Here is a 24,900-nt window from a genome sequence, read left to right as displayed (position 1 = left end):
TGGGTTCCAAGGCAGAGAGGGGCAACGGCTGGGCCCAGGGTCACCGAGCCGATCCCAGGACCTCCCATCTCCGGGCCCGGCTCTATCCGCCGAGCTGCCCTTCATTAGTTTTTCCAAAAAGGTTCTGAATCTACCCTCATGAGACCCTGTTGTGAATGAGCCACGAGCTGAAGAAACCGAGAACGGTCTTTTCAAACTCAGCTTCCTCAAACCAAGCTGTCTGCAAGATCTTCCCCATCGGCCCCCTTCGGGTCTTATTCTCAGACTATTAGTAATAAGTTATTCGAGACTGCCGCGGCCAAATCCTGGCTCAGCCGGGGTCTGCAGGGGGACATTCAGTATCTCTAAGCCTCAGAACATCCCATAAATGACCCAAACAACGTTGGCAGCGTCATCAGGGGACCCAGGAGGTGGGTGTCCAGCTGTCGAAATGCAGCCAAGCCCCTTTAAGAGGCAGGAGGCGGGGGGCAGGGGGCGGGGGGCAGCCCCTCACTGACTATTAAAGGGCACGAGGCGATGGCCAGAGCCTCTTCCCCATGGGATAGGTGGGTTTCTTCTGAGCTGAAGCTTTCATCCAAACGACTAACACACAGCGAGCAAGGCCAGACCCTCGGGATCTGAAAACAAATGCTGACCCCAAATAGCCCGTCTAACCTCCCGGGAAGGTTTGGGGGAGCTGCTCTACCCTGTGCTTCCCACCAGGAGGAACCCCTCCACCGAGGCAGCACAGATGGGGGCCTCGGCCAGCGCTGGCACCGCACAGCCAGGCATCAGAGCCGGGTCAGGATCTGACTGAACTTCACATCAGAAAATTCTTAGTATTATCAGTGACTTTTCCCACAAAACACTAAGAAGGCTGACAAAAAACTCTGATACGGTGGTCCAAACAGGTTTCTTTACATAGTCGATCACATGCACACGTAAAAAATGAAACAAAACTGTAAAAAGAAAAAGCACTCCATCACTCTTTCACAAAAATGCTTTGTCGTTAGAAAACCAAAAAGCCCTTAAATAGGAATGACATTTCAGTTAGAGAAACCTCTGTTGTGTTTTAAAATGGCAAAACCCTTTGAAAAAAAGGAGAAAACGCCTCGGGGTGGTGCGGACCCCCGAGAGGAGGATAATAGTCACTATGGAGTCGTTCACATCTTTTCCATGTAAAAACAGCGGTTAGGGACAAGGCCGTAAGCCAGGGGTTTCCCGCCCAGAGAAATCCCAGCAACGTGACGGACACGACAGACGATGTCTGACTCGGCCTCGGTGCGGAGGGCTCAGCAGCCTCAGACAAGGCCGAACCCGCCAGCTCTTGGAAGCATGCAAATCCATCAGCTGGCCGAGGACTCCAAAATCCCGATTAAGCAGGAATTCGGCCCCTTAAATACTCCAGGACGGCGTCTGTTCCTTTGGCTAAAATGGCCGCACGAGGCGTGCGGAATGGATTCCCCTCCAGCACGAGGGTCCTGGAGAGAGAGCAGAAAGCGGGGGTCGTTTACTCTGAGTGACACGGGCTTCCCCCGCCAAAACCTCAGCCCAACATTTAGAAAATACAATTTTGCTCCCCTCCAGCCCGTGCCGAATGCGGGCATCTGCCCACGGTCTGACCAGATCGGGCCTGGCCACAGCGCTGGCGCTGCCCACACCAAGCAGGGCGTCCCACCCAGGCGCTGGAGGGCTGAGAAGCTGCTTCTCTCGAGCTCTTGTGCTTAAGAACGCGCCATCTTTCACTGCGGCCGAGCCGGCCTCCCCTTCCTGCACCCCCACTGCCAGAGGTCCAGGGTGCAAAGACGGAAGAGCCGGTTCTGCCTCTCCAGCCCTCGTTCAGCTCTAGCTTGGGGTGACTCGCTCCCCGAGCCCGTCTGCGCCTCACTCTGTCCTGAGCCGGGTGCCCGAGGTGGCCCCTGGTAGAGCCGGGATCCCCCCCGTGGCCTTACAGACAGGATGGGGGGCTCGGGCCATGGTCCTCTGGGGTTCCCCTGAACCAATACACGTGGGCTCCGCTTTTGGATATCCAGTATCTAGTCCCAAGTTTCCCAACCCAGAACCAAAGGGTCAAGGGAAGGCCCAGAGACCCCCAGCATTTCCCACACCGTGTGGGGACGGGCCAGAGCAGCCTCAGGACACAGAGCACCCCGGCCCCAGCAATGGCCCTTCCACCCTGGCCAGTTAAACTCAGAAGCGGCCCTTGTAGGAGAGCAGATCCGGCTGGACGCCGGAGGCGGTGTGGGGGAAGCCCGGGCCTGGGGAGCTCTGAGACCCCCCGAGCTGGTTCTAAGTGACTGCCGAGAACGTTTAGGACGTCCCCATTCAGATGTAGGCTAGAAGCCCACGCCGGGGAGCTGGGCAGAGCCGGCCTGGGAGCCGGTGCCGGGGTCCGAATCCTGGCTGCCAAGGAGAGCCGAGCTGGGGCCTTCCCCCGGACGGCCTCTGTTTCCTCAGGGTAAAAGGAGGAGGAGGAGGCTGGGCCAAAAGCCCTCTTCGGGCCCTTCCCCCGGTTCGGTGCTCCAAGTTGCAAACACGCACCAGAACGGGAGTGACAAGCCCCAAAGCCGCAGCACGGACGGCACTTGGATGCCGTCGTCTAAGGACGTTTCGGGGCAGCCGGGCGGCACGATGGACGTGAACCGGGCCCAGAGCCGAGAAAACTCGACTTAAATCCAGTCTCAGACGCTTCCTAAGCGGGTGGCCCTGGGCAAGTCACTTCACCCTGTGTTTGTTGCCTCATCTGTAAAGTGGGGGGGAGGGAAGGGTCAGCCCCGCCAGGGTCTCTGCCAAGGAAACCCCAGCGGGGTCACGGAGAGTCACTTGAACACGACTGGAAAAATGCCCGAACAATAAAAATGCAGTTTAAAAACGGTTCCTCTGGTATTGGCGCTCCCTTCATCGCCAGGGAGGGGGCAGGGGCTCCCCAGACACCGGCCCGGCCCGGCCCCCCCCTCGCTCCAGCCCCTCCATGCTTCCCTGCTGAACGTCCCACCCCCAAAGGAAGCTCCCTGAAGCCTCCAGCCGGGGCCCCCCGTCTCCCCCTCCCTCCAGGCCGGCCGGAGCTTTAGTGGGGGAGACGGCGGTCCTGGTGCCCCCGCCTGGCTCCGAGGCGGCGCTGGGCCCGGGAGCCCTCTCAGAGCATCCAGATGCCTCGCCGTCACCGTCCGGTTTTACCCGGCCACGGCCCACCACGGGGCTTCTGTGACTGAAAACACTCCTTTTCAGCGTAAAATGGGAAAGGAGGAAGCAAAGGGAATGGCGGCAGCATTTCTATGGCGTCCTGGATCGTCACGGGCGCCAGGGGAGGCGCTGCCGTCACCCCCATGGACACAGCACGAGGCTGAAGCAAACGGGGACGTGAGTCCGGCCGTCGCTCAGCTCCTACAGTGAGCCTGGCTGGGCAGCGCTCCGGCCCTGCGGGGTCCCCTGACTGCTCTACGATGAAAACAAACTGGGATCGTTTGGGGCAAAGAGAAAGTCGGGGCTTCTGCTTCGCCTGTGAAGGGAGACACCGCGGAGAGGCCGGCACGCCGGGCCTGACGGGGCTGCCGGGGAGGGCCGGACGGTGGCCTTCAGTGACTGGCCCAGGGTCACCCCATCTCTGCCAGGGTGGGGAACACAGGCCCAGGAGGGCGTCTCACCTCAGACTCACACAGTTGCCCAGCTCAGGGGGGACATGCAGGAGGTCGTTGTTCTGGAGGTCCAGAGTGGCCAGCCGGCCCATCTGCTGCAGCCGCAGGGGGTCCACGGAGCCGAGCTGGTTGTTGCCCAGGAGCAGCGTCTCCAGAGTCCGCAGCCGATAGAGGACGGCAGGGAACGCCTTCAACCTGCCCAGAAACACGCCATCGCTGACCAGAAGCCCTTCCCTCCCGCCTTCCTGGGGCCTCCTCTTCCCACGGTGTTCCCAAAGGGCCCCGAGGGAAGGTTCCCCGAGAGGGAGGGAACCCCGGCTCTCCTCCCCTCCTCCCCCGACTCTCCTCCTCAGCTCCCCCTGCACTGGCGAGCTCAGCTGCGCTCCATCCACTTCACGGGCCCTTCAGGAGCCCAGGAAGGCCTTGGGCACAAGTCCCAGCTCTCACCACCCGGCTGCTCTCTAAGGGGGGACGATCTGTCCGAAGGAGAAGCTTCGCGAAGGAGAGGGCCAACAAGGAGAGTCAGAGAAGCGAGCAGGGGCAGATCGAGGGGCCTTGAATGGCAGCCTAAGTAGCTTGGCCAGCAGAGGCTGCTCACAGAGCCAAGATCCTGTCCCCGACAACTGCTGCAGGCACCAGAGGAATCGTGCCACCCCTCGGTGCTTCAGACACCCGGCCGCCCCCTGGCACGAGTGCCCGGCTGTGCTGCTGCCATCTCCCCTCCCAGGGAGGACTTCCGCCCACAGGCCTCAGAAACCAAACCAAAAATAGTCTTGATGAGATCAGAAAACAAAAAATCAGCACTCGGGAGAAACTGCTTAGGATGCTATTAGAAAAGCCCATGCCAGGGGGCAGCTAAGTGGCTCAGTAGAGAGAAAGCCAGGCTTAGACACCAGAGGTCCTGGGTTCAAATCTGTCCTCAGACCTGTCCTAGCTTTGTGACCCTGGGCAAGTCCCCTCATCCCTGCTGCCTAGCCCTTCCTGCTCTTCTGCCTCCATCTAAGATGGAAGGCCAGGGTAGCTTTGTTATTGTTTTTTTAAAAGAAGAGTCTGTGCCCAGATGATCATTACTGGGAATTTGACATTACAGATTGATATAAATGATATAATAAAGAATTGAGAAAATCTGTTTACAGATTGTATGTAGAAGTCTGGAAAGAGGGAGAAATTGGAGACAACTAAAAAGACTTTGGACCTGGGTGCCTGGAAAAATGCAGTACTGCTGCAGGAAAGGGAACTGATTGGGTAAAATCGAAATTATTCCATAAACACGGTATTAGAAACATGTAAGAACAGAGAGGGAAAGATTGGGAAAAAGGAAGAGAGAGAAACGAGCAGGGGACAATTTAAGGGGCAAAGTCGAAGGAATCTACTTAGAGAATGAAAGGAAAACTGAATGCGTGCCTTTTACTGTGAACCTTAAGAACAAAATTGGGGCCACTTTACTGCTTCCAAACAACAAGCTACATCAGAAAAAAGGAAATTGTAGCTGTTGAAGTATGTGAAAAGCACTTTTAAACTGGTTATGAACATGGTCATCATGGTGTAAGCACAGGAAGTGCCGGGCACTGGGCCAAGTACCTTACAGCTGTCACCCCTAGGATCCTCGCAATAAGCCTGCCACAGGCACGCTACCAGGAGCTCTGTTTTACAGCTGAGGAAACTGAGGCAGGCAGATTTAGTGACTTGCCCCAGGATACACAGAGAGTCGATGTTTGAGGAAGGATCTGACCCAGGACACTTCCCATGTTCCGGGCACTGTGGTGCCCCCGAGCTACTTCTAAAGAGAGGGAAGGAGGTGCTGTGTTAGGTCAGAGAGAGGAGAACTTGGAGGCTGGCCCGTAGATACTCACCTATTGAAGGAAAGATTTATAGTCTGCAGCCTGCTCAAGGCTTCCATCTCTTCAGGCAAAGAGGTCAAAAGATTATTTCTGTGGAGAGAAGGAAGGAAGGAGAGGGGAGGGGAGGGGAGGGGAGTTACACAGATCCTTGCACTCCCCGCTCCGCTCTGGCCGGAGGGAAGGCGGCTCACTCCACAATCGGATGAGTGTCAGCCTAGATGTGACCAAACAAGCACAAGTGCCTCTTCAAGAACACAGTGACAGCCTAAGACCAGAGTAAAACCTCCCCTTTGCTCAGGGCCTCCGGCCCCTGGCCATTCCCTGGGGCTCATCTCCTTTGCCCCCTGTGCCTAAGGGGAAGAGAGGGCACTAACCTTCCCCAAACCAGCCCCATCCCCAATGACGGTCCCTCTGAACTTCCTCTTCAGAGGTAAGGAGGAAGTTCCCTTTCCTAGCAGAGACAGTGGAGGTTCTTCAGTCCACTTGTCCAGATGGCCCGGGGCACTGGAGGAAAGAACCATCCTGGGACAGGGGCCAGAAGATGCTGCTGGAGCATGGCGAGTGAGGGCTGTGGGACACACTGGAAAGTGCTGAGGGGTTGGAAAGTTCATCTTACTGGAAAACCTTCTGGTCAGCAGAGCGCCCCAATAATTCTGGGGAGCCTGCTGGTGTGGGCATGAGTCCCGCCCTCCACAGACTGCTGGGGATACTGGACACTTTCTGCTCCCATCTCTCACCATCAGTGAAGAAAAGCTCTTCAATTCTTCTGTTTTGAAAACCTGGCCGGGATCAACCAAAAGCCCAGCCCGACAATCTCCTTCCCCCTCTACGGATGTTCCCTCCACCCTCTCATCTCAGGCGGTGTCAACACTAACAGTGATACACTAAGGACCACGGACCCACTGAACACCCTGCTCCCGGCTGCTTCAGACACCCCACTCCCTTCTGGGGTCCCTGCCCCTCTCCTGCCTCCATCCATCTCTTCCTGCGGCTTTAGCTTGCCAACTGAGAGAAAGGCCAATGCACGGCACCATCCTCTCCCCCAGTGACAGCAGCCCCAAAAGGATGGGGCCACCCCCTGCTCTATGCCAGGCCACTGGATGAGGAGGGCCCTGAGCACCCACTGGCCATCTCGACCAGAAGGTTCTGTTCCGGCCGCCCCCGGGCCTCTTGGACAAGCGCGGGGTTCTTTCCCAATACGAGTCTGCATCATCTCCTCCAGATGCCAGACAGTTTTCTCCAAGTGACGCATGTGTATCGGCATGAACTTGCTCAGCTCATCTTTCACGGTCAGCTCCAAACAAGCTGCCATGTTCCATGCAGGCTTAACTGACCAAGCACTCCAACCCAAGGCTTTAAGGTCTCCCCAGAAAGCTGGGAGAGCTACAATTCCAAGACTAGTTTCAATAGGTGGAAAGTGGGAAAAAGAAGGACGGCCAACATCGCAGGGCGAGGGTCCACAACCCGAACACAGCATACCTGATGTCCAAGTGTGTCAACTTGTGAAGAGCACACAATTCTGCTGAAATACAGGAAAGCTTGTTAAAGCTAAGATTGACATCACACACAGTCGCCTTCAGTTCCACAATCCTGAAACGAGAGGACACACGCCATTATGAGATCTTCCACCAGATCTGCCCAGGAGTTTCTATGCCACCCCAAAAACATTGAAACAATTCAGTTCCCCACCCAGCCAAAAAAAAAACAAACCAAACTACCATCACAAACTTAAAGCTGCCTAATCAGAGCGGAGAGAGCACGAGGCTTGGAGAGGAAGATGGGGGTTTGAATTCTGCCTCAGACGCTTCCTAGTGACATCACAGAAACCTGTCAGCCTTGGTGACTTCGCCCCTGAAATGATGAGATTCCACAAGGCCCCAAGGCTCCTATGCTCTAGCCTGCTTCAACAAAATGTCTCTCACCCGTGAAAAGAACTCTTTGGCTTTAACAAAACTCAAAGGGAACTCTCCAGGTTTTTCTCCCTTTTCCAACACCAACAGGAGCAGCGTGGCTTGCTTAGTTTCATCCTAGGACTACCCTGCAGTCTGGTGTTGTCTCCCCAAGTCAGACTGTGAGCCCCTAAAGGAAGGAACTGCCTCTTGTCTCCTCAGAGCACAGCTTAGCCCAGTGCCGGGCACATAGTAGGTGCCTTTTTTTCAGACACATCTGACTCTTCATGATCCCATTTTGAGATTTTCTTGGCAGGAGTACTAGAAAGGTCTCCCATTTCCTTCTTGAGCTCATGTGACAGGAGGACACGGAGGCCAACAGTGAAGTGACTTGCCCAGGATCACACAGCTAGCAAGTGTCTGAGGCCAGATCTGAACTCAGGAAGATGAGTCTTCCGGACTCCAAGCCCAGGACTCTATCCATTGCACCACTGAGCTGCCCGAGGTGCCTAAAAAATGTTTCTCTGAACAGATAGAAACATTTGGGAAAAAATCTGGATCAATCCAATTCTTACATTCACTTCCCTAATCGATGTCTTCTCTGTTCCCTGAATCCCACGGGAGTCCGGAGGACAGATCCCAGGACCTTATTAGTGTCAGACTGAAAGCTAGAGAGGAGCTCAGAGGCTGCTTGTCCAACCTCTTAATTTTCAAGAGAAGGAAACTGAGGTTCGCAAAAGTTAATGCCTTGCCTGAGGTCACCCAAGTGAGGCAGGACACAAAAGCCCAGGTCAGCTGCCAACCCAACAAGATGCTTCCTCACCAGGCATTCACTCAATTCAATAAACACTGATTAAGCACCTACTATGAACCAGGCTCTGTGCTAAGTGCTGAAGATACAAAGAGAGGCCCAAGTTGGTTGCTGCCTTCATGGAGCTCCCAACAAACAAATATATACAGACACGCTACCCGCAGGGTCAAAAGGGAAATGATTAAAAGAGGGAAGGCACCAGAATGCCGAAGGGCTGGGGAGCTTCTCCTCAAAGAGGGGATTAAAGGTAGCCAAGAAGGTCTGCAGTAAGAGGGAGAGCTTTCCCCGTATGGGGCAGCCTCAGAGCTCAGAGAGAGGGGCCATTTGAGGATCAGCCAGCATGGGATCAGAGTACATGGTAAGGAGTGAGGGGTGAGAATACTGGAAAGGGGAGAGGGGGCAAATCATGAGGGCTTTGAATGCCAACAGCACTCTGTGTGTGACCTTGGAGGCAAGAGGTGCTGTGAAGATGGGATTAACTCTCCCCTGCCTACTTTTAGATTGAATCACCAGAAGCCTAGACACCTCCGCTTTACGCTTAAGTGGGGGGATGTCCACATCCCCTGTGACAACTCAGAAATGACTGACTGCCCTGGGCAGTCCTAAGAAAATTCCAAAGCTGTGATTGGTCCCCATAAAGTGGGGGAGGGCACAGGAAGGGTCTTTAAAAGTAGCTGCAACTTCCTGTGAGTGAGGGAGGCTGGTGGAGGTCCCCAGCATTTGTTAAGGCTGCTCTGGGATCTTCTCCCCTTGGACTAGGGATTGGTGAGTGGAAATAGCTGGCTTTCCTTTCCCGACTGCCCGAGGGACTAACATCAGATGGGCCTCATGGGTGACACCTGCCAGCGCAAAGTCAGGCATCGGAGCAGATATTTAGCTTGTTAAGCTAGATTTCTTACTCTACCCCCTTCTCATTTCTCCACCTTACTCTTTCCATCTATTTTGTACATAAATACTGCTGTAAAGTCATCTTGACTTGAGATATATTAATTTCAATGACCACACTCATATATTTAGTCCAACCTTAATTTTTAACCCTTACAGTGCCACCAGACTTTACTGAGTAGGGGGGAAGGGGAAGCCCCACTGCATTTTAGGGACTTAATGGAGGAGACACTGGAGCAGGGAAGAGACGACACAGTCTGGACTGAACCGCAAGTTCACCTATACTTCCTGTGACCAGAGGGCCAGAAAAATGGCTCCCAAACTGAGCTCTCCTGGACATGCCTCTCTCTCTCGGCCCCTACTTTCAATATGGTGCCACAGCCCATCCCTTTCACCTCTCTGCATCTTTCTGCATATGGCCCCTCCGCACCTTGGCCACCCCACACATGGCCTAGTGCAATAGCTACAAGGGTGGGGAGTCTGCCTGCCTCCCTTCTCTTTACATTCAGCCACCAAAGTGGATTTTCCTAAAGTCTAAATGTCTGGCATTCAAGGCCCTTCCTAACCCAGCCCTGTCCTACCTATCCAGCATTCTCACACCCTACCACCCACCACACATTCTTGATCCAGTGACCCTGGCCTCCCGGCCAGTCCACAATCAAGACCTTCCATCTCTCAGCTCCGGAGATTTTCTCTGGCTCTCCCCCAGGGCGGGAATGTTCTCCCTCTCTAGGTTCCAACTAATATTCCATCTTCTCCCCAGGAAGCCTTTCCATTTCCAGTGCCTTCCCTCTGCTTATTCTTCTGTTTATTGGTTTGCATGTTCTCCCCTCCACTTGAGGGGAAGCCCCTTGAGGGCAGGAAACACTTTGCTCCTCTAGTACCCTCAGGGCTTGGCATGGTGCCTGGAGACATGGCAGGTGCTCCGTGAATTTTCACTGACTGACAGACTGTCTGCTGGAGAACTTGGAGAGACCAAGCATCTTCTGAAAGTGGAAATGGGGCCAAACGAGAACCTCTTTCATCCTTCTCAATGTCAGATCCTTCCACTAAAGGAATGTGGTGGACCTTCGCAATCAGAGGTCACGCAGGCCATTTTCCCAGCACACAGCTGTCTAAACTGAGTCAATAAAACTGTACTGAGCACCACAGAGGGTGTAGAGAAATGTAATCTATGTGGAAAATCTGAAAACAAAGATGAATTTTCTAGGGATAAAAACAGCAACGAGGCTCTCTCTAGTCCATGTTGTTGGCAGCTGAAGGTAGCAACTCTCTGGTATAACAATCATCTGGCATTTTTCAGAGCTGATGGGAAAATTAATATTGACCAGGGATGAACAAGGACTGACCCCTGGTAACACTTTGGCTCTTTACCCTGACATTTAGCACTTCCTTATTACATACGTTTTACAGGTAAAGTATGTGAAAAGCAAATGGCTTCTCTCAAGGATCCTTCCACATTGAGTCCATTTAATAAGAGCAAGTCAATGCCACTTAAAAAAGGTGCAATCACACATTAAAAATGTTCCGTCATGGGGCAGCTGGGTAGCTCAGTGGAGTGAGAGTCAGGCCTAGAGACAGGAGGTCCTAGGTTCAAATCTGGCCTCAGACACTTCCCAGCTGTGTGATCCTGGGCAGGTCACTTGACCCCCATTGCCCACCCTTACCAATCTTCCACCTATGAGACCTATGAGACAATACACCGAAGTACAAGGGTTAAAAAAAAATGTTCCGTCAGTCAGTCAACAAGCACTTAGCAAATGCTGACTTTTTGCCAGAGACTGTGCTAATCTCTGGTAATATGAAGAGGCAAGATGCCAGTCAACGAAGGAGAGAAGGGAAAAAAGCCATTTTCCCACCCAAGGCCAGAACGCTTTCATCCGTCTCTGAGCACAGACTCCACAGACACAGGTTCGGCAGCCCCGTCCTTACCTTTGGGGAACTTCATTTAGATGATTCTTAGTGAAGTTTATGGAGGTGATAGTGTTGCTTCCTACAGCATCAAACACTTCATTGGGAATCAGTGTGGCCTGTTTGTCACTAAGAAACAGAAAGCAAGATCACCTTAGGAAACGAGCTGCTTGCTCATGAAGTCAGCACTGATTGCTCATATCCTCCTGGAGCTTACCAAGGAGAAGGGAATAACTGAGATCCAAGAAGAACACCTTCCCGAGGCCGCTCCCTCCCACTGGAGGGGCGGGCAAGGCTTTCTGGATGGCCAAGTGGCCTCTGGGTGGATTTCCCCAAGCAGATAAGAATCCAAAAGCAGATGGAAGGACTCTCCAAGGGGAGGGCCCTTTGGCTCCCAGGGTCTCCCATGCAGACAATGCTGCTCCTCTACACCGTCTCAGAAGTCTCAGTTTCCTTCAAAGCATAGTTTGGAGACTGCCCACTCCCTGGGATGTTCTAAACCCCCTGACCACCTCCCACGAGTCTCAGAGGTCTCTCCCTCTCAGAAGAGCTGCTCCAGAGAAAGCTTGAGGGCCACATACTCCCAGACAGCTCGTGCCCCCTGCCCCCTCCCTCTGAACAGAATGTACGCTCTCTGAGGTGTGAAAAATATGGATATATGGAGGGCACCAGGGATGTTACAATAGAATCTAAATGGTTGTGGGTACACACACTGGGTTGTAGGAGAGACAGGACCAGGATAGGGAGACCAGAGCACACAGCTAAGCTGCTGCTAACCGACAAGAATGTCACCAACTGTCACCAGCTCACCACTAGGCCAGAGTCTTAGAAACCAGCAGGCAAGGTAAAAGGTTTAACAGGTTTAATTATGTTCAACTAAAAGGCAGGATAGGGAATTCTACACTAAAACCTAAATGGCAAAACCACAGGGCATGGGGAGGACTTCTCTACTCTAATCTTAGTGATCTAAGCAGGCAGGGCCCAAAGGAGCAGTAATGGAGTCTCTGGGAGGCTGCATCAAACCTGGTTCCAGCCAGGGTTTGACCAGCACAGCTAAGGGCTGAGGGTGGCTTTGGGGTTCTCACGGTAATCCACAGATGATCACAGGATGCCAAAAGCCAAGGTGGTCCAAGATGCCCAGGCAGAGCGAGTGTGCTTGAGATGCTGCCCACCAGATCCCAAACTCCTCCTTCCCTTGGTGCTGCTCTGTAGTTCTTGTCCCCTTGCTAGATGCCACCACCACCCAGGATCCCAGGGAATCAGGATGCAGGGTGTCCTTAACTCGGAGATCTCCCAGGGCTAGCAACAGTTTGTGCCAACCACTAATGGAGTCTCTCTCAGGGCACAAGCCACTTCCTGCTCCTTTATTCCATCTTGGAATGCTCCAGTCCTTCCTGCTAGGTCAACCTTAATACTTAATTACTAACTAATCTTCCTCACAAAAGAGGGCAGAGACTGTTCATTTTTGTCTTTAGACGCCCAACCCCTAGCACAGGGTCTTTCACAGAAGCTCATGGCCAGGATAACTGCCCACTGATTGAGAGTCTGTCATGGAGGAGAATGCCATTCAGTGAGAGCTATGACCCCCTCGGCTCTTCTGCACTTACATTCTACCGGGACGGGGGAATAATCATAATCCACAAGAATGCAGGAAAGTGCCCAAAGGGAAATGGGTCTAGCCAGAGGAGGCACCCTCAGAAACACTGCCTATGACTGCGAAGTCAGGCTCTCCGGGATGCTATTAGCCTAGCACAGGTGTGAACGGGTCCCACCAAGCTGAGAAGGACAAGGCTCTTTGCCAGCTCCTGGGTCCAGGCTGAGGCAGGACGCAGATGCTCATCACCAGCGTGGCTGCACAGTGAATGCTTAGTCACAAGAACCCTGAAATCCATTTAGGGAGCTCAGGACGGGCCGGGGTCTGTGGGTCAGAGAAGCCTCAGCTCGGCCCTCCCTTCTGGCTGGTTTCCCAATGGCAGTACTTGTTTTGATGCTTGAAGGAATTATGAGCATCCTCTGTGGGGTCCTCTCTCCAATACACAGGTCACAGTCCCTCCTGAGCTTCCCATATTGGTTTTTGAGAGTTGTGGCCAAAAGGGAAGATATATTGCTTAGAAAGCTGGAAACCAGAGGAAGTTCTTAAGAAATAAGTGGGAAAGGGGCAGGTAAGCTCAGAGGATAAAAAGCCAGGCCTGGAGATGGGAGGTCCTGGGTTCAAATCCAGACCCAGATGCTTCCTAGCTCTGTGATCCTGAGCAAGTCACTTAATCCCTGTTGCCTAGCCCTTACCACTCCTCTGCCTTAAAACCAACACACAGTAATGACTCTAAGATAGAAGGTAAGTTTTTTTTTTGTTTTGTTTTGTTTTAATCAAAGAAAGAAGTGGTTATAAAGGTACAGAGATGGGCAAGGTAAGACTAGAAGAAGAGAATTCAACTGTAAGATCCTGGCAGGTAAAGACTGCCTTTTGCCTATTTTTGTAGCTCTGACTGAAAGAGTCAGAAATAAACTGTTAATTGCTGTGTCTTCCCACTTTGCTCCAAAATTACAGAAGAGAAGACTGGCCTAGAGAACTGCAAGGCTCATCCTGTCAGAGGTGGAGTTGAATCCAGCTCCTCTGGCTCAGAATCCATAAGGTTTGCCACTGTACCACACTGGCTCTTCTGAACAGATTTTTTTTCTTCTATTATACAATAAGTTAAAAAATAAATTGGAGCATGTTTCCCATCTCGCTCATACAACAGAGAAGAAAACCTTAAATCACAGAATACGTCTCTTTCCTAACTTAGACATTCTAATCTTTTGACCCAATTATCTTTTGGAATCTATTTAGGCGGCCTAGGAGCTCTGGCTCCTTGCCCTATATAACATTTGGAAGATTCATTTCAGTAATCAAAAGCCAGAGTAACAAAAGCGTCATCATTACAAACCTATAGTCCAACAGCTTCAGTGTAGTCATGGCATGTGTATTGACCTTGGACTGACTGGGCAGGGTCATGGCTGTCTCAATGGGTGAGTCATTTTGGTTTGGCGTATCATCTGGGAAGAAAGAAAGGCATCCAGATAGATGTTAATATACTTAAATAGCCTGAAAATAGTATTACTCATATAAAATTAAGATCCAACATCTAATATTTTATTAATTTATATGCTTTATCAATAATGCCTCTGAAGCATCTGAGAACAGAATCCAATATGTTGATCAAACAGCTATGAATGGCACGGCTCCAAAACCTTATACAAAATGTTATTTTCGAAGATCCTATGAGCAAACGGTAATTGGCGCTCTCTCATGAACAAAATAACATGGTACATTTTAAAGAAACGGCTGAGCTAAGATACAATGGTATTCCCAAAAGATGTCCATCAAGCAATTATTAATCAGATCACAGCACATTTGGTTTAACCGACACTTACTGTCTGCCATTTTTGCATGATCTAATGGAGTGAGTTTTTTTTTACATGACATCTGTGAGGGCTATTTCTTCCAATTAACTGTAAGACTTTAATTCCAGTGGTCTTTCCCCCAAACACAGTATGTGAGCTCTTCCACTAGCCTCTGGAGAGACTTTGTAACATTATGATCGTATGTTGGCATAAGAATCACAGAGGTTAAAGAGAGTGGGGTGGGGAGGGAGGGGGAATGGCATTTTTTTTCCTTCAAAGGCTACAACTTTCTTCCAGCCCTACCATAAGTCATTTATGTCCTCAATTCTGGCTCTTATGAAAACTGAAGTATTTGCTCTAGTCACTCCTAAGGGTAGAAGAGAATTAAAGGCGCTTGTTTCTCTCATGAAAATGGAAGTCCTACACAAATGTCTCCAAGAGATGTAAAGGTGCGCTTGGCCCTTGCAGGGTATAATCATGCTGACATACACGGCTTACTTTCACACACTTCTTTACTGGCAGCGGGCATGCTTCTGGTGGCATGTGGCCTGGCAAATTGTTGATCGTCTCTCATTTTTGAAGAGGACTGATGATATCACAGGGCTATATCTTGACTTGCTCATGAAGTGGATTGAAGTGAGGCAGAGACACACAAAGTCATCAGCTTCGCTCTCTCTTCTAGAATCATCCAAGTCCAGTGGCAGGACAAAAGTCAGGATGCATCTTCCATGCCTGACGAAGTCCTCAGTGGAACACAGCACCTGCTTCAGCTGCCTTGATGGTCTTGGGAATAAACTGTTCTCATCCACCCATTCCACCAGGTGAAGACTTCACATGCTTGGGGTAGTCACCCCCCAAGTCACTAAGGTCTGAGGCCTGGCAGTTACCCTCCGCTGGCTCAGTCTTACCATGGCAAAAGGCACAGGGGAGAGCAGGCTCAAAGGTGGATGAGCAGGCCAGAAAAGAGCTCAGCTAACCCTCACTTCAGAGGTGCTGGTCCTCCTGGAATACTCCACATACCCAAAGGCAAACGCCAAGTGCCTCTCGGTCCACCTACTGTGGATTTTAAAATTAATATTCAATATCTCCAAAGCATAATATTTATAAAGATTTATTAATATTTAACTAGAGAGCTAGAGAACATAGGGAACGCTCACCATTCAATTCGCGTGGAAGGGACAGTGAGAGGGGCGTTCCCTAAAACTTATATACAATCACACAAAAGATGCACATAAACAGAAAGGAAAAGGGAAAAGCATTCTGGGTAATACAGAAAGGAATTTTGGGCAGTGCAGTTCGGGAGGTTCAAGATTTTCCAACTATACACTACAGTCACAGTGGAAGAGGCTGATAACTCAGGCTAGATTAGCTGTGGGTAGTCCCTGTCTTTGTGTGTCAGATTGTCCACAGACTGACAAAGAGACAGGCTAGAAGGGGAAGAAGATCTTAATCTTGAAATTCTCACTGTGAATAAAACTAGGAGACAAAAGTTGGTGCTAAACTGAAGGATGGCTCAGGGGCTCCCCAGGAGAAGGAAATAAAGAGATTAGATAAGCCAGTAAGATGATGTAAACAAAGGCAACTACAACCACTTTGTGGCCCAGGCAGCTGGGATGGCAGCATTCAAAGCAAGTCCTTCCCAAAACACCATCCCAAAGAATGCAGCAGCTACAGGGCCAGGATCTGTGGTAGAGAAGAAAGGGTTTGAAATGTTTTTTTAATGAGGCTGATAAGAAACTTCTAAAAAGTAACAGAACACATTCTGGGAAATAAAAGTGACTACAGAGCAAGGGAGACCAGCAAGAAAAGGATGGTGGAAAACACAGTTGGCCCTGAGAAAGGAGACAGGCCAAAAGCCTGGAACACACAGAAACAGGTCACCCGCACATCACATGCACTTCTTTTGAGAAGCCTGCTCAGAGGCCCTAGAAATGAACTTGTTTTAAAAGAAAAAACCCTCTGTCAATGTAGCTTGGCACCTTCTCTGCCAGGTGACAAGATTGGGGCAACAGGGAATGCTGAGTGACTTGCCCAGGATGCAATTTGAATCCTGGTCTTTCATAGCTTTCTATCTATCTGCTATGCCACAACATCTCACAAGTATCAAAAACATCACCAAAAACAAATTTCTGGGGCAGCTGGGTGGCTCAGTGGATTGAGAGCCAGATCTAGAGCTAGGAAGTCCTAAGTTCAAATCTGGCCTCAGACACTTTCTAGCTATGTGACCCTGGGCAAATCACTTAGCTCCCATTGCCTAGCCCAGTGATGGCGAACCTATGGCACAGATGCCAAAGATGGCACCGAGATTACTCTCTGGGCATTTGGCCACCTTCCTTCCCTACTCCTGCACCCCCACCTCCTACCAGAGTTCATTACTAGAAAGGCAGAGGGATTCAGGCAGAGCTGCTCCCTCCCCCTCTCTACCATACCTGAGGGCATTTTTTCACATCACCCACCCCTCTGCCCAGCAGCTCAATGGGAGCTCACAGGGGGGAAGGTTGGGGCTCACATGTGGCAGAGCTGGAGGGGGGCTCAGGCCACTCCCCTCCCCTGCTCCACTCCTGCTGAGAACATTCCTCACTTCACCCACCCCTCTCCCAGCAGCCCAATAGGAGCACTTTTTCCCTTCCCTTTGTGTGTGTGGTATGTGTGTGTGGTTGGTGGGGGGAGTTGGGGGAGGTGGAAGACAGGGTGAGCTCGGCACTTGGTGAGAGGGAGGGGCACAGCAAGTGGTCAGGGGGGAAGGTGGGCACCCCATCTCTAAAAGGTTTGCCAGCCCTTACCACTCTTCTGCCTTGGAAACAATACACAGTATTGATTCTAAGACATTAGATATGTTTTTAAAAAAAAAAAGGAAAAAGGAAATTGCTTATTATATTGAAAAAGAAAGAAAACAAATGGTTCCTATATTAGGGAGTTATTTGCCAATCATCTGTATTCAGTCATATTAGAGATTAAAATTGGTGCCAAATGAGAAGATTAAGGTAAATGGACCCACTGTTCACTGATGTCAGAGAATGGGAAATAAAAGAATAGCTCAATAGACCACAGCTACTTCCTAATCATAGTTCACTAATATAAATCAGTTGACATAGTAAAGGGACTAAAAGAAACTATAACTGCCAGCAAAACACTTCCTTTCTTTGCTAGAAATATGGCTCGGGTCCGACGAGGTCCACATGGGTCTGGAATATAAGTGTCAATACCAATCACAGAAGTTGTAGGAGATCATTAAAAGGATATCCATCCCCTGATCAGCCAATCAAAGAACCTCCTATGTGTTAGGTACAAGGGACAACAAAAACAAACTATTATCTCAAGGTGCTCACAGACTAATGGAAGGCAGAACCTATAAACAGCTCCTTATGGACAAGATACAAACAGAAAAAGTCAGATAATCAATGGAGAGAAGATGTTAGCACCAAAGATCAGGAAAGGGTTCTTACAAAGGGAAGATTTTAGCTAGAACTTGAAGGTAGGCAGAAAGGAAGGCCAAAAGAAGGAGATGAGGCAGAGAATTCCAAACACAGAAGACAGCTAGTAAAAATGTCTATGTCTTGTGCAAGCAAAAGCAAGGAGGTCAATGATACCAGATTGCAAAAAGTATATAGGGGAGAGGAAATAGGAAGATGTAAGAAATCTAGAAAGAGGGTCCATCCAGGTTATAAAAGGCTTAAAATGTCAGATGATTTTATATCTGATATTAATGTCTATGTCTGGCCTGTGCATTTAGGAAGATCAGTGGTTTAGCTAAGTGCAGGATGGAATGGAATGGGGAAGAGATGTGAGGTTGGGCCCTGGTTGTGAGGTCATAATCGAAGTGGTGAGAGTGTCAGAGAGGAGAAGAAAAAATGATAGTTAAAATTAAATTATGAGGCTGCTGTAGCTTTATTACATCAAAGTAGTGGTAATAGAGAGGGAAGTGTAGGAAAGAAGTAGAGTTGCCTAAATACCCTAATTGCCATTCAGGCCCAAACTCCAGTCAGAAGAGTGAGAGTCAGTGTGCAGAGCCTTGGTCTCACCTTTATAAGCAGTTTTTCTCCACCCACAAGCTCTCCCTTGTCACATCACAGGAACCAATCATAGTTCCTCAATTTGCCTGGCGCCATGGGGGGGGGGGGGGTAGTGTCTATGGGATCAACTTCCTTCCTCTGAGGGCCTGTCTTATCCTGCACAGCTTAACAGTAAAGGGTCTCCAAGTCCCTGATTGGCTACATCAAAACAAAGGAAGGGGAATTCCCTTCTCACAATGACATATATGAAAGATATCACAGAAGCAGAAAAGACAGGATCTGTCGACAGAATGGATATCAAAGTTGAGAGAGTAAATTTAAGATAAGCCCTAGATGGCAAGCCTTGGGAACAGAGAAGATGGAGGGAAGTAAAGGAGAGGAGAGGGCTTGAGGAGAAAGATGAATTCAGTTTTGAAAATACTGCATGAAGATGCATCCAGGATATTCAGATTAACATGCTGAATAAGCACCTGGAGATTCAAGACTGGAGATCAGGAGAGAGGGTTATAGGGCTGGATAGGAAGATGTGATAATCATCAACATAGTGATGATACTTGAATCTAGTGGAATGGATGAGGTCCCCAAGAAAAGTAATATAGAGGGGAAAGAGAAGGGCTCAGGATGGAGGCTTGGGAGGAGTTAGTGGGCGAAACTGCAAAGAAAAATGAGCTATGGTCTGACTATCAGGTAGAAAACCAGAAGTAAAAGAAGATATCAAGGAGACAATGACTGCAGAGAGATCAAAAAGAATGAAGAATGAGGGAAGGCTATTAGATTGGCAAGTAAGAAACTACTGCTAACTTTGGTGAGAGCCATTTCAAGAATAACCTGGAAGCCAGGCTTAAAGTGAAGAGAATGAGAGGAAGAGGAAGCTCTGATTAGAAGCTCCTCAAGGAGAGATACAGAACAATACCTAGCAGGGATGAACAGCTGGAGAAAGGGCTTTCGAGGACAGGGGAAGCACAGGTGTGTTTGTAAGAAGGAGGGAAGAAAATGGGAGATAAATCAGCCCAAAGGAGAGGAAAGGGAAACAAGTTATAAAAAACATTTGGTGAGACTCAATCATCCCAAAGAGACAGAAGATTAAAAGTATAAAGACAAATAAGTGATGACTAAGGGAAAGAAGTGTCCATATTCAGTCAAAAAGCAATCTTCTCCTTCCACAAGAGTGAGATGGTCACATCCCAACTGGTGTATCATGGATCCTAAGGGATATGGATAGAGAAGCATCACAAAAGAAATGATGGAAGAGAATTTAAAATGGATCAAGTATAAAACAGAGATCTATGCTGGGGGAACATAATCTTCAGGTTCCCAAGGAATCTAATCTCCAAAATCTCTCTCTCTTGAGGCTCAGAGCCCCTCAACAGGGCCAATCAATAAAATCTCTCCCATCTCCACAAAATTTTGGTGAAAAGAATTTCTACCCGCATGGGGAGCATTTGTGACTAAAGCAGAAGTGAATGGTTTTCCTAAATACACCACATGCCTGCAGGCTCACTACTAACCAATAGATTATCTTTGGAAAACAGAAGTCATTGAAGCCACTACACAAGTTTCTCTAAAACATCAGCTTTCTTTTCTCCTTAAAACTATCTTATCCTTTTAGGGGGCCTACATGGCCTAGTCATGGTCATCATAGACTGGTGATTCACAAAAATGAAAATGGCAGGAAGAGGGTAAGTCATGACACATCAGAAAGACCTATCATTGGAAAAGGAGGAAACTGAGGAAGGAAGAAGAGCAGAGGACTAGCAGAGCAACAGCCCAGGAAAGACCAAAAAAATCCAGAGGAAGGACTCTAACCCAAGGCCTGGCTTCCCATGAGAAATTCCTAGGAGACTGCCAAGAGCCAAAGATGAAAGAGAAATCACTTGTCGTTAAATGTCTACACTTCATTCAGCTTCTTCTAATATGAGCTTAATATCTGCCTAGTACCTAACCACTACACACTCCTCTGCCTGATTCCAACTTTAGAGAGTTGGACTTTTACTGTAAAATTTTAAACTAATCCTTTCTTCCCTTGGCTAGGAACCAGAGGTCTCTCTGCTCCCATCCCACTGGTTCTTGGAATCAGAATGTCATTAATTCCTACCACCCTTTTCTAAGAAATGCTGTTTTCATACAAGCCCCTCCTCACATCCCCTGTTCTGGAATAGCCGAGAAACTAATCCCCTGCTCGTGAGCTGTGCCTGGCAGCATATCCCTGAAGACATCTGGGGGACTAAGCTTTTGTCTCCACTTCCGACCTACCCACCAGTGAACAAGATTCAACACCACCCCCGGCTTCTTTCCTCATCTTTCTCCTCTCTTTTTTGAAGGGTCTTAGTAACCAGATACCTTTGAATATTCATTTATGAAGAAGGGAGTGGGATACATCTACTCTGAGTCAGGCGGGCTCTGTCCTACTTCATCATTCTCCCTCTTCCTTCACCTGTTTCTATCTTGATGACATAACACTTGTAATGGATAAAATGGGGCACTAAAGTTCGGGGGTGATCTGCTTTGCTTGCTGAGTGATGGAGGAGTAAAGGTGATTGAGGTAATAGGATAGGAATGGAAGGGAAGGCTAAAAATCTAGGGAGGAATGGACAAGGCAGTGTTTGGATAGTACGGGTACAGGGTGAGGTATTCAGGAGAGGCAGCTAACACAGACTAGACACCCAGGCTAGAGACAGAGGATACTGAGGGGAAACAGGCTGAACACTTCAGGCAGGAAAGGTACTTTTACAGACACAAGGAATAGGGCCAGTCAGAAGTGGTTTGAATCTGACTTGAGGGCTTTCTTTCCAGTTTCTCAAGTCCTCAAAGGAGGAACCACAAGGCTCCTCCCTGTCAGTGAAACTGAAGGGATTCAGGAGGAAGCGTTGGGCAACTACTTCCTCCCAAGATGAATGCCTCCAATTTCCCTCAAGAAATAAAAGAGAATTATTCCTTCCCCTTCACCTTTGCCTAATTCTTCAACACAAAGATTCTCCAAAGAGTTTGATTAGATAACCAAGGGTTTATTAATGTTTCAGGGTGGTCTGGAAGGAGAGAGGGGATTGGGGTTTCTGACAGCCACTAAGGAGAAAACTCAAGATGGGGGAGAGCCACAGGAATAGGTTAGACTGAGAGAGAACCTGCTCTCTCAGCCTGGGAAGATTTGGCTGCTTTAAGGTAGAGGGTATACTAAAGGGATAGTTTGAATTCAAGGATGTCCTACTTGCCTATTGGGGAAAACTAAACCCACAAAATCTATTCACTAAAAACCCAAAGGCCACACTGCCTCCCAGAGCCCTGGGAAAACAGGCAGGGAGACAGGAAAATAATATGGAGATCAGAGAGAAGTCCAGAGAAATTAGCTAGGTTTAAATTGTCCAAAGACAAGGCACAGGCCAAAGCAAACCAAAAGCCAAAATAGAGCTCTGGTTGATCCTTCCGCTCTGTTCAAGCCTCAGGGACCAACTGAACTTTCTCTCAGAATTCTAAGGCTTAACTGCCAGAAGTTTTCAGTTGGTCCCCTGCAAAAGCAAAACCTCTCTTGCATCTTTTGCATTACACACTGAACCCCTGGACTTCTGTCCACCTTTTCATAAAGTCACAACCTCCTTATGGAGGTCCAACCTCTCCCTCTCCCACATCAAGGGGATGAATCCATTGTTCAGGGATGTTCTGATACCCCTGAAGTTGTAAGATGCATATTCATACACCTGAAGCTTTCAAGACCCAGTTCTTCTGTAAGACAAAAAGAGACATTCAAGGAACAGCTTATGTCACTGTCTCAGAGAGCAATCTTTCTAGTGAGGGAAATGAAAGGTTCTAGCATACCATTTGGCCTGAATAGGGAGTAGATGAGAAACAGCTACAAGCAGAGGAAATCAAAATGAAAGAGAAAGAGAGGAAAGCTTAGAGAGAGAAGTTAGGGATCAAGGGTTAAGTGACTGTCCTTTATAAACTATGGGAAACAAAATGACTAATATGGAAAAATGTTTTACATGACTGCACATGTAAAATCTATATCAAACTGCTTCTTGTCTCAGGGATAGAAGGGGTGAGAGGGAGAAAGTGAGGACTGGGAAAAGGGAAAGAATTTGGAATGCAAAACTTTTAAAAAAATGAATGTTAAAAATTGTTTTTACATGTAATTGGGGGAAAAATAAAATATTTTTTAAAAAAAGAATTGTGGAAAACCAACAAGAGACTTAATTCCTTTCTAACCAAAGTTCTCTCCTTGGGTACAGTGTGCTAACAAGCACTGCCAAAAAAAAAACCCAGTGTATATATATATATATATGCCATCTCTTGAAATTATTGATCTTGATTGGTTTTCTCTTTATATACACTCTATATTTGAGCATCAAAGTTCTGTATGTTATCAGTGGGGTCCAGCTAGAACAAAACAAGGGAGAGGAATGGCTATTGAAGTACCCACAATTTTACATATCTGGCTTGGTAACCAAAGGCCACTAAGGGCCCAGAGTTTTTATGAATTTTATTAATAATTTGTAATTGCTTAAACTCTTAACTCTACAGAGAAAAGAAACCATAGGGACCAGGGAGAAAAACTGTCCCCAAGTTAAAACTAGAACTTAACTTTTTATCTGGATCCAAATGGGAACTGATGCCTGAGGCTAAGCAAGCTCTCCACCTTCTGACTGTGGGAGATAATGAAGATGTGACCAGAGGGAAGGGAACATCCCAAGAAAAGCCCCATGAGCAGAGATGACCATGATCTAGTAGATTTATCTCTGTCTGTTCTTTCCACTGGGGGAAAAGAGGAAAGTTCTCATCAGCCAAACTCTGGCCTCCATAGCAACAACTGCTGGCTACTGGTCAAAGTCCTCATAAATGCCTGATGTTAGATCCATCACATCTTCTGAACTTCTGTCAGTCTGCTAAGTAATGCCAACGAAGTAAGTTCCACTCTGCTGGCAGGACTCCCTCTTTAATCCATTCCCCAAAGTCCACAAAGTTAGTAAGACAAGAAGAAAAAAAAAAATTCATTTTCACATCTGATGAGTGCCCCCTAGATTGCCCCTACCCTCTCTTCACCTCATAGAAGTCTTTCCCTGCCAGCAGTTGAAAATACTACTGAGATTTCATGGATCCCAACCCTATAAGGGCCCACTCAGGGTAGGGTACTAGAGGCAAAATCCTAAGAGGCTCTGGAGCTGTGATCATTGTCTATTTGTGGTCATCTCTTCCCTCCTGAATTGTATTAGGTAGTGTTTTATCAAGTCTGCATTTCTGAGCTTCAATTTCTACCCTGGCTAGTACCTCTCCTTAATCCTAATCCTGAGGAATGGTCCCATTCAGACTCTAAACCACTAAAAGGGCAAGGGTCCAGATGGAAAAACTGCCAAAGGGAAACACTGAGAAGATTCTACAGAAGAACCCATTTTTAGCCTTACTTGCATCACTTCTAGGAGTTGCCCATTTCCTCCTATAATGTATTAGACAGTGCAGCACTTCCTCCCCAGCCAACTCCCTTTGGGAAATCCCAAATACTAGGTGAAGCTGATCTGATTCATGCACCTCCATCCTCGCGGTATCTATCCCATCCACTGCCATGACTAACATCTCCTAGCGCAGCAAACGTGCAAGGCCGAGGACAACAGGCTGGATGTAGGCAGGGTTGGGAGTGGGGAAGCTAGCCAGTGAGGTAGGTGTGTACTTGGGTGACCTTTTCTGTAAAAATTGGCCTGTGAAGATTTGGGACATTTTTCCTTTTCCTGGTGCTATCTTTATGGCATTATTCAGTTAATCTCTGTTGATATGAAGTAGTAAGGGAGATCTGCACCAGAGATGACCCTGGCCAGGGCCCTCATAAGATAACAAGAGGAGAGGCTGAAGCCCTTTGCTCCTTAAGGAAGAGATGAAAGAAGCAGGTCAGTTGTGCACACCAAAGGTTAGTCAGTAGAAATACTGCTGCTGGGCAAAGGGGTGGGAAGCATGAGGCCATATTCAGGTCAAAAGTAAGAGCGTCTGAGATCTGAGCATGAGAGACAGCGGTGGTCTGAGGGAGGCAGAAGGCCGTGGAACTGGCTGAAGGACCACATCTATGTTCCAGGGCTCCAAACAACAGGGGGCAAGGCCATGTCTATGTTTTCACTTTAGGGGACAGGGTGCTTCAGAGTAAAAGGGAAGGGCTCAGGATGAACAAGAGTGGGTGAGGGAAAGCTGTGAGAAGTCAGAGAGAGCCCAGGGACATTCGGTTCAAGATGTGCAAAAAGCAGTTGGAGCTCAAAGGAGAGAAGACCCGTATCGTCAAGACCTAGAGAATATCATTGAAGACCTGGGAGCTTCTGAGCAGGAAGAGGCTTAGTGCAAACCCCATCCCCCCTGCACTCCCCAGACGAAGGGGCGGCAGAGAAGACGAGGGAGAGTGATCAAACACTGCAGAGCTCAGAGGATGAGAACCAAAGGGCATTCGAACTAGAAACCGGTGAGGGCAGGCCCAACCAAGTGAGAGAAGAGTCAAAAGAGAACGAGCAGCTAGTGTAGACAGACACCTCTTCACAGGGTAGCTGAGAAGAGGCAGGCAGAGACAGGATGCCAGTCATGGAGACT

At 48.9% G+C, this 24,900-nt stretch overlaps 1 protein-coding gene across 1 annotated transcript in view; it reads right to left on the bottom strand.

Moving 5' to 3' along the window:
• Window positions 1-873: 873 nt before the first annotated feature.
• LRRC40 (leucine rich repeat containing 40) overlaps window positions 874-24,900 on the bottom strand; it is a 44,349-nt gene continuing 20,322 nt past the window's right edge. Inside the window, 6 exon segments of the mRNA XM_044672002.1 lie at window positions 874-1,460; window positions 3,624-3,809; window positions 5,468-5,545; window positions 6,935-7,045; window positions 10,973-11,080; window positions 13,879-13,987. Of these exon segments, the coding sequence (XP_044527937.1) occupies window positions 1,355-1,460; window positions 3,624-3,809; window positions 5,468-5,545; window positions 6,935-7,045; window positions 10,973-11,080; window positions 13,879-13,987 (698 nt within the window). The 3' untranslated portion in view covers window positions 874-1,354.

This window comes from Gracilinanus agilis, chromosome 4 (assembly GCF_016433145.1).
Source record: "Gracilinanus agilis isolate LMUSP501 chromosome 4, AgileGrace, whole genome shotgun sequence".
Lineage (NCBI taxonomy): Eukaryota > Metazoa > Chordata > Mammalia > Didelphimorphia > Didelphidae > Gracilinanus > Gracilinanus agilis.
This window is presented reverse-complemented; position numbering and strand designations above follow the sequence as displayed.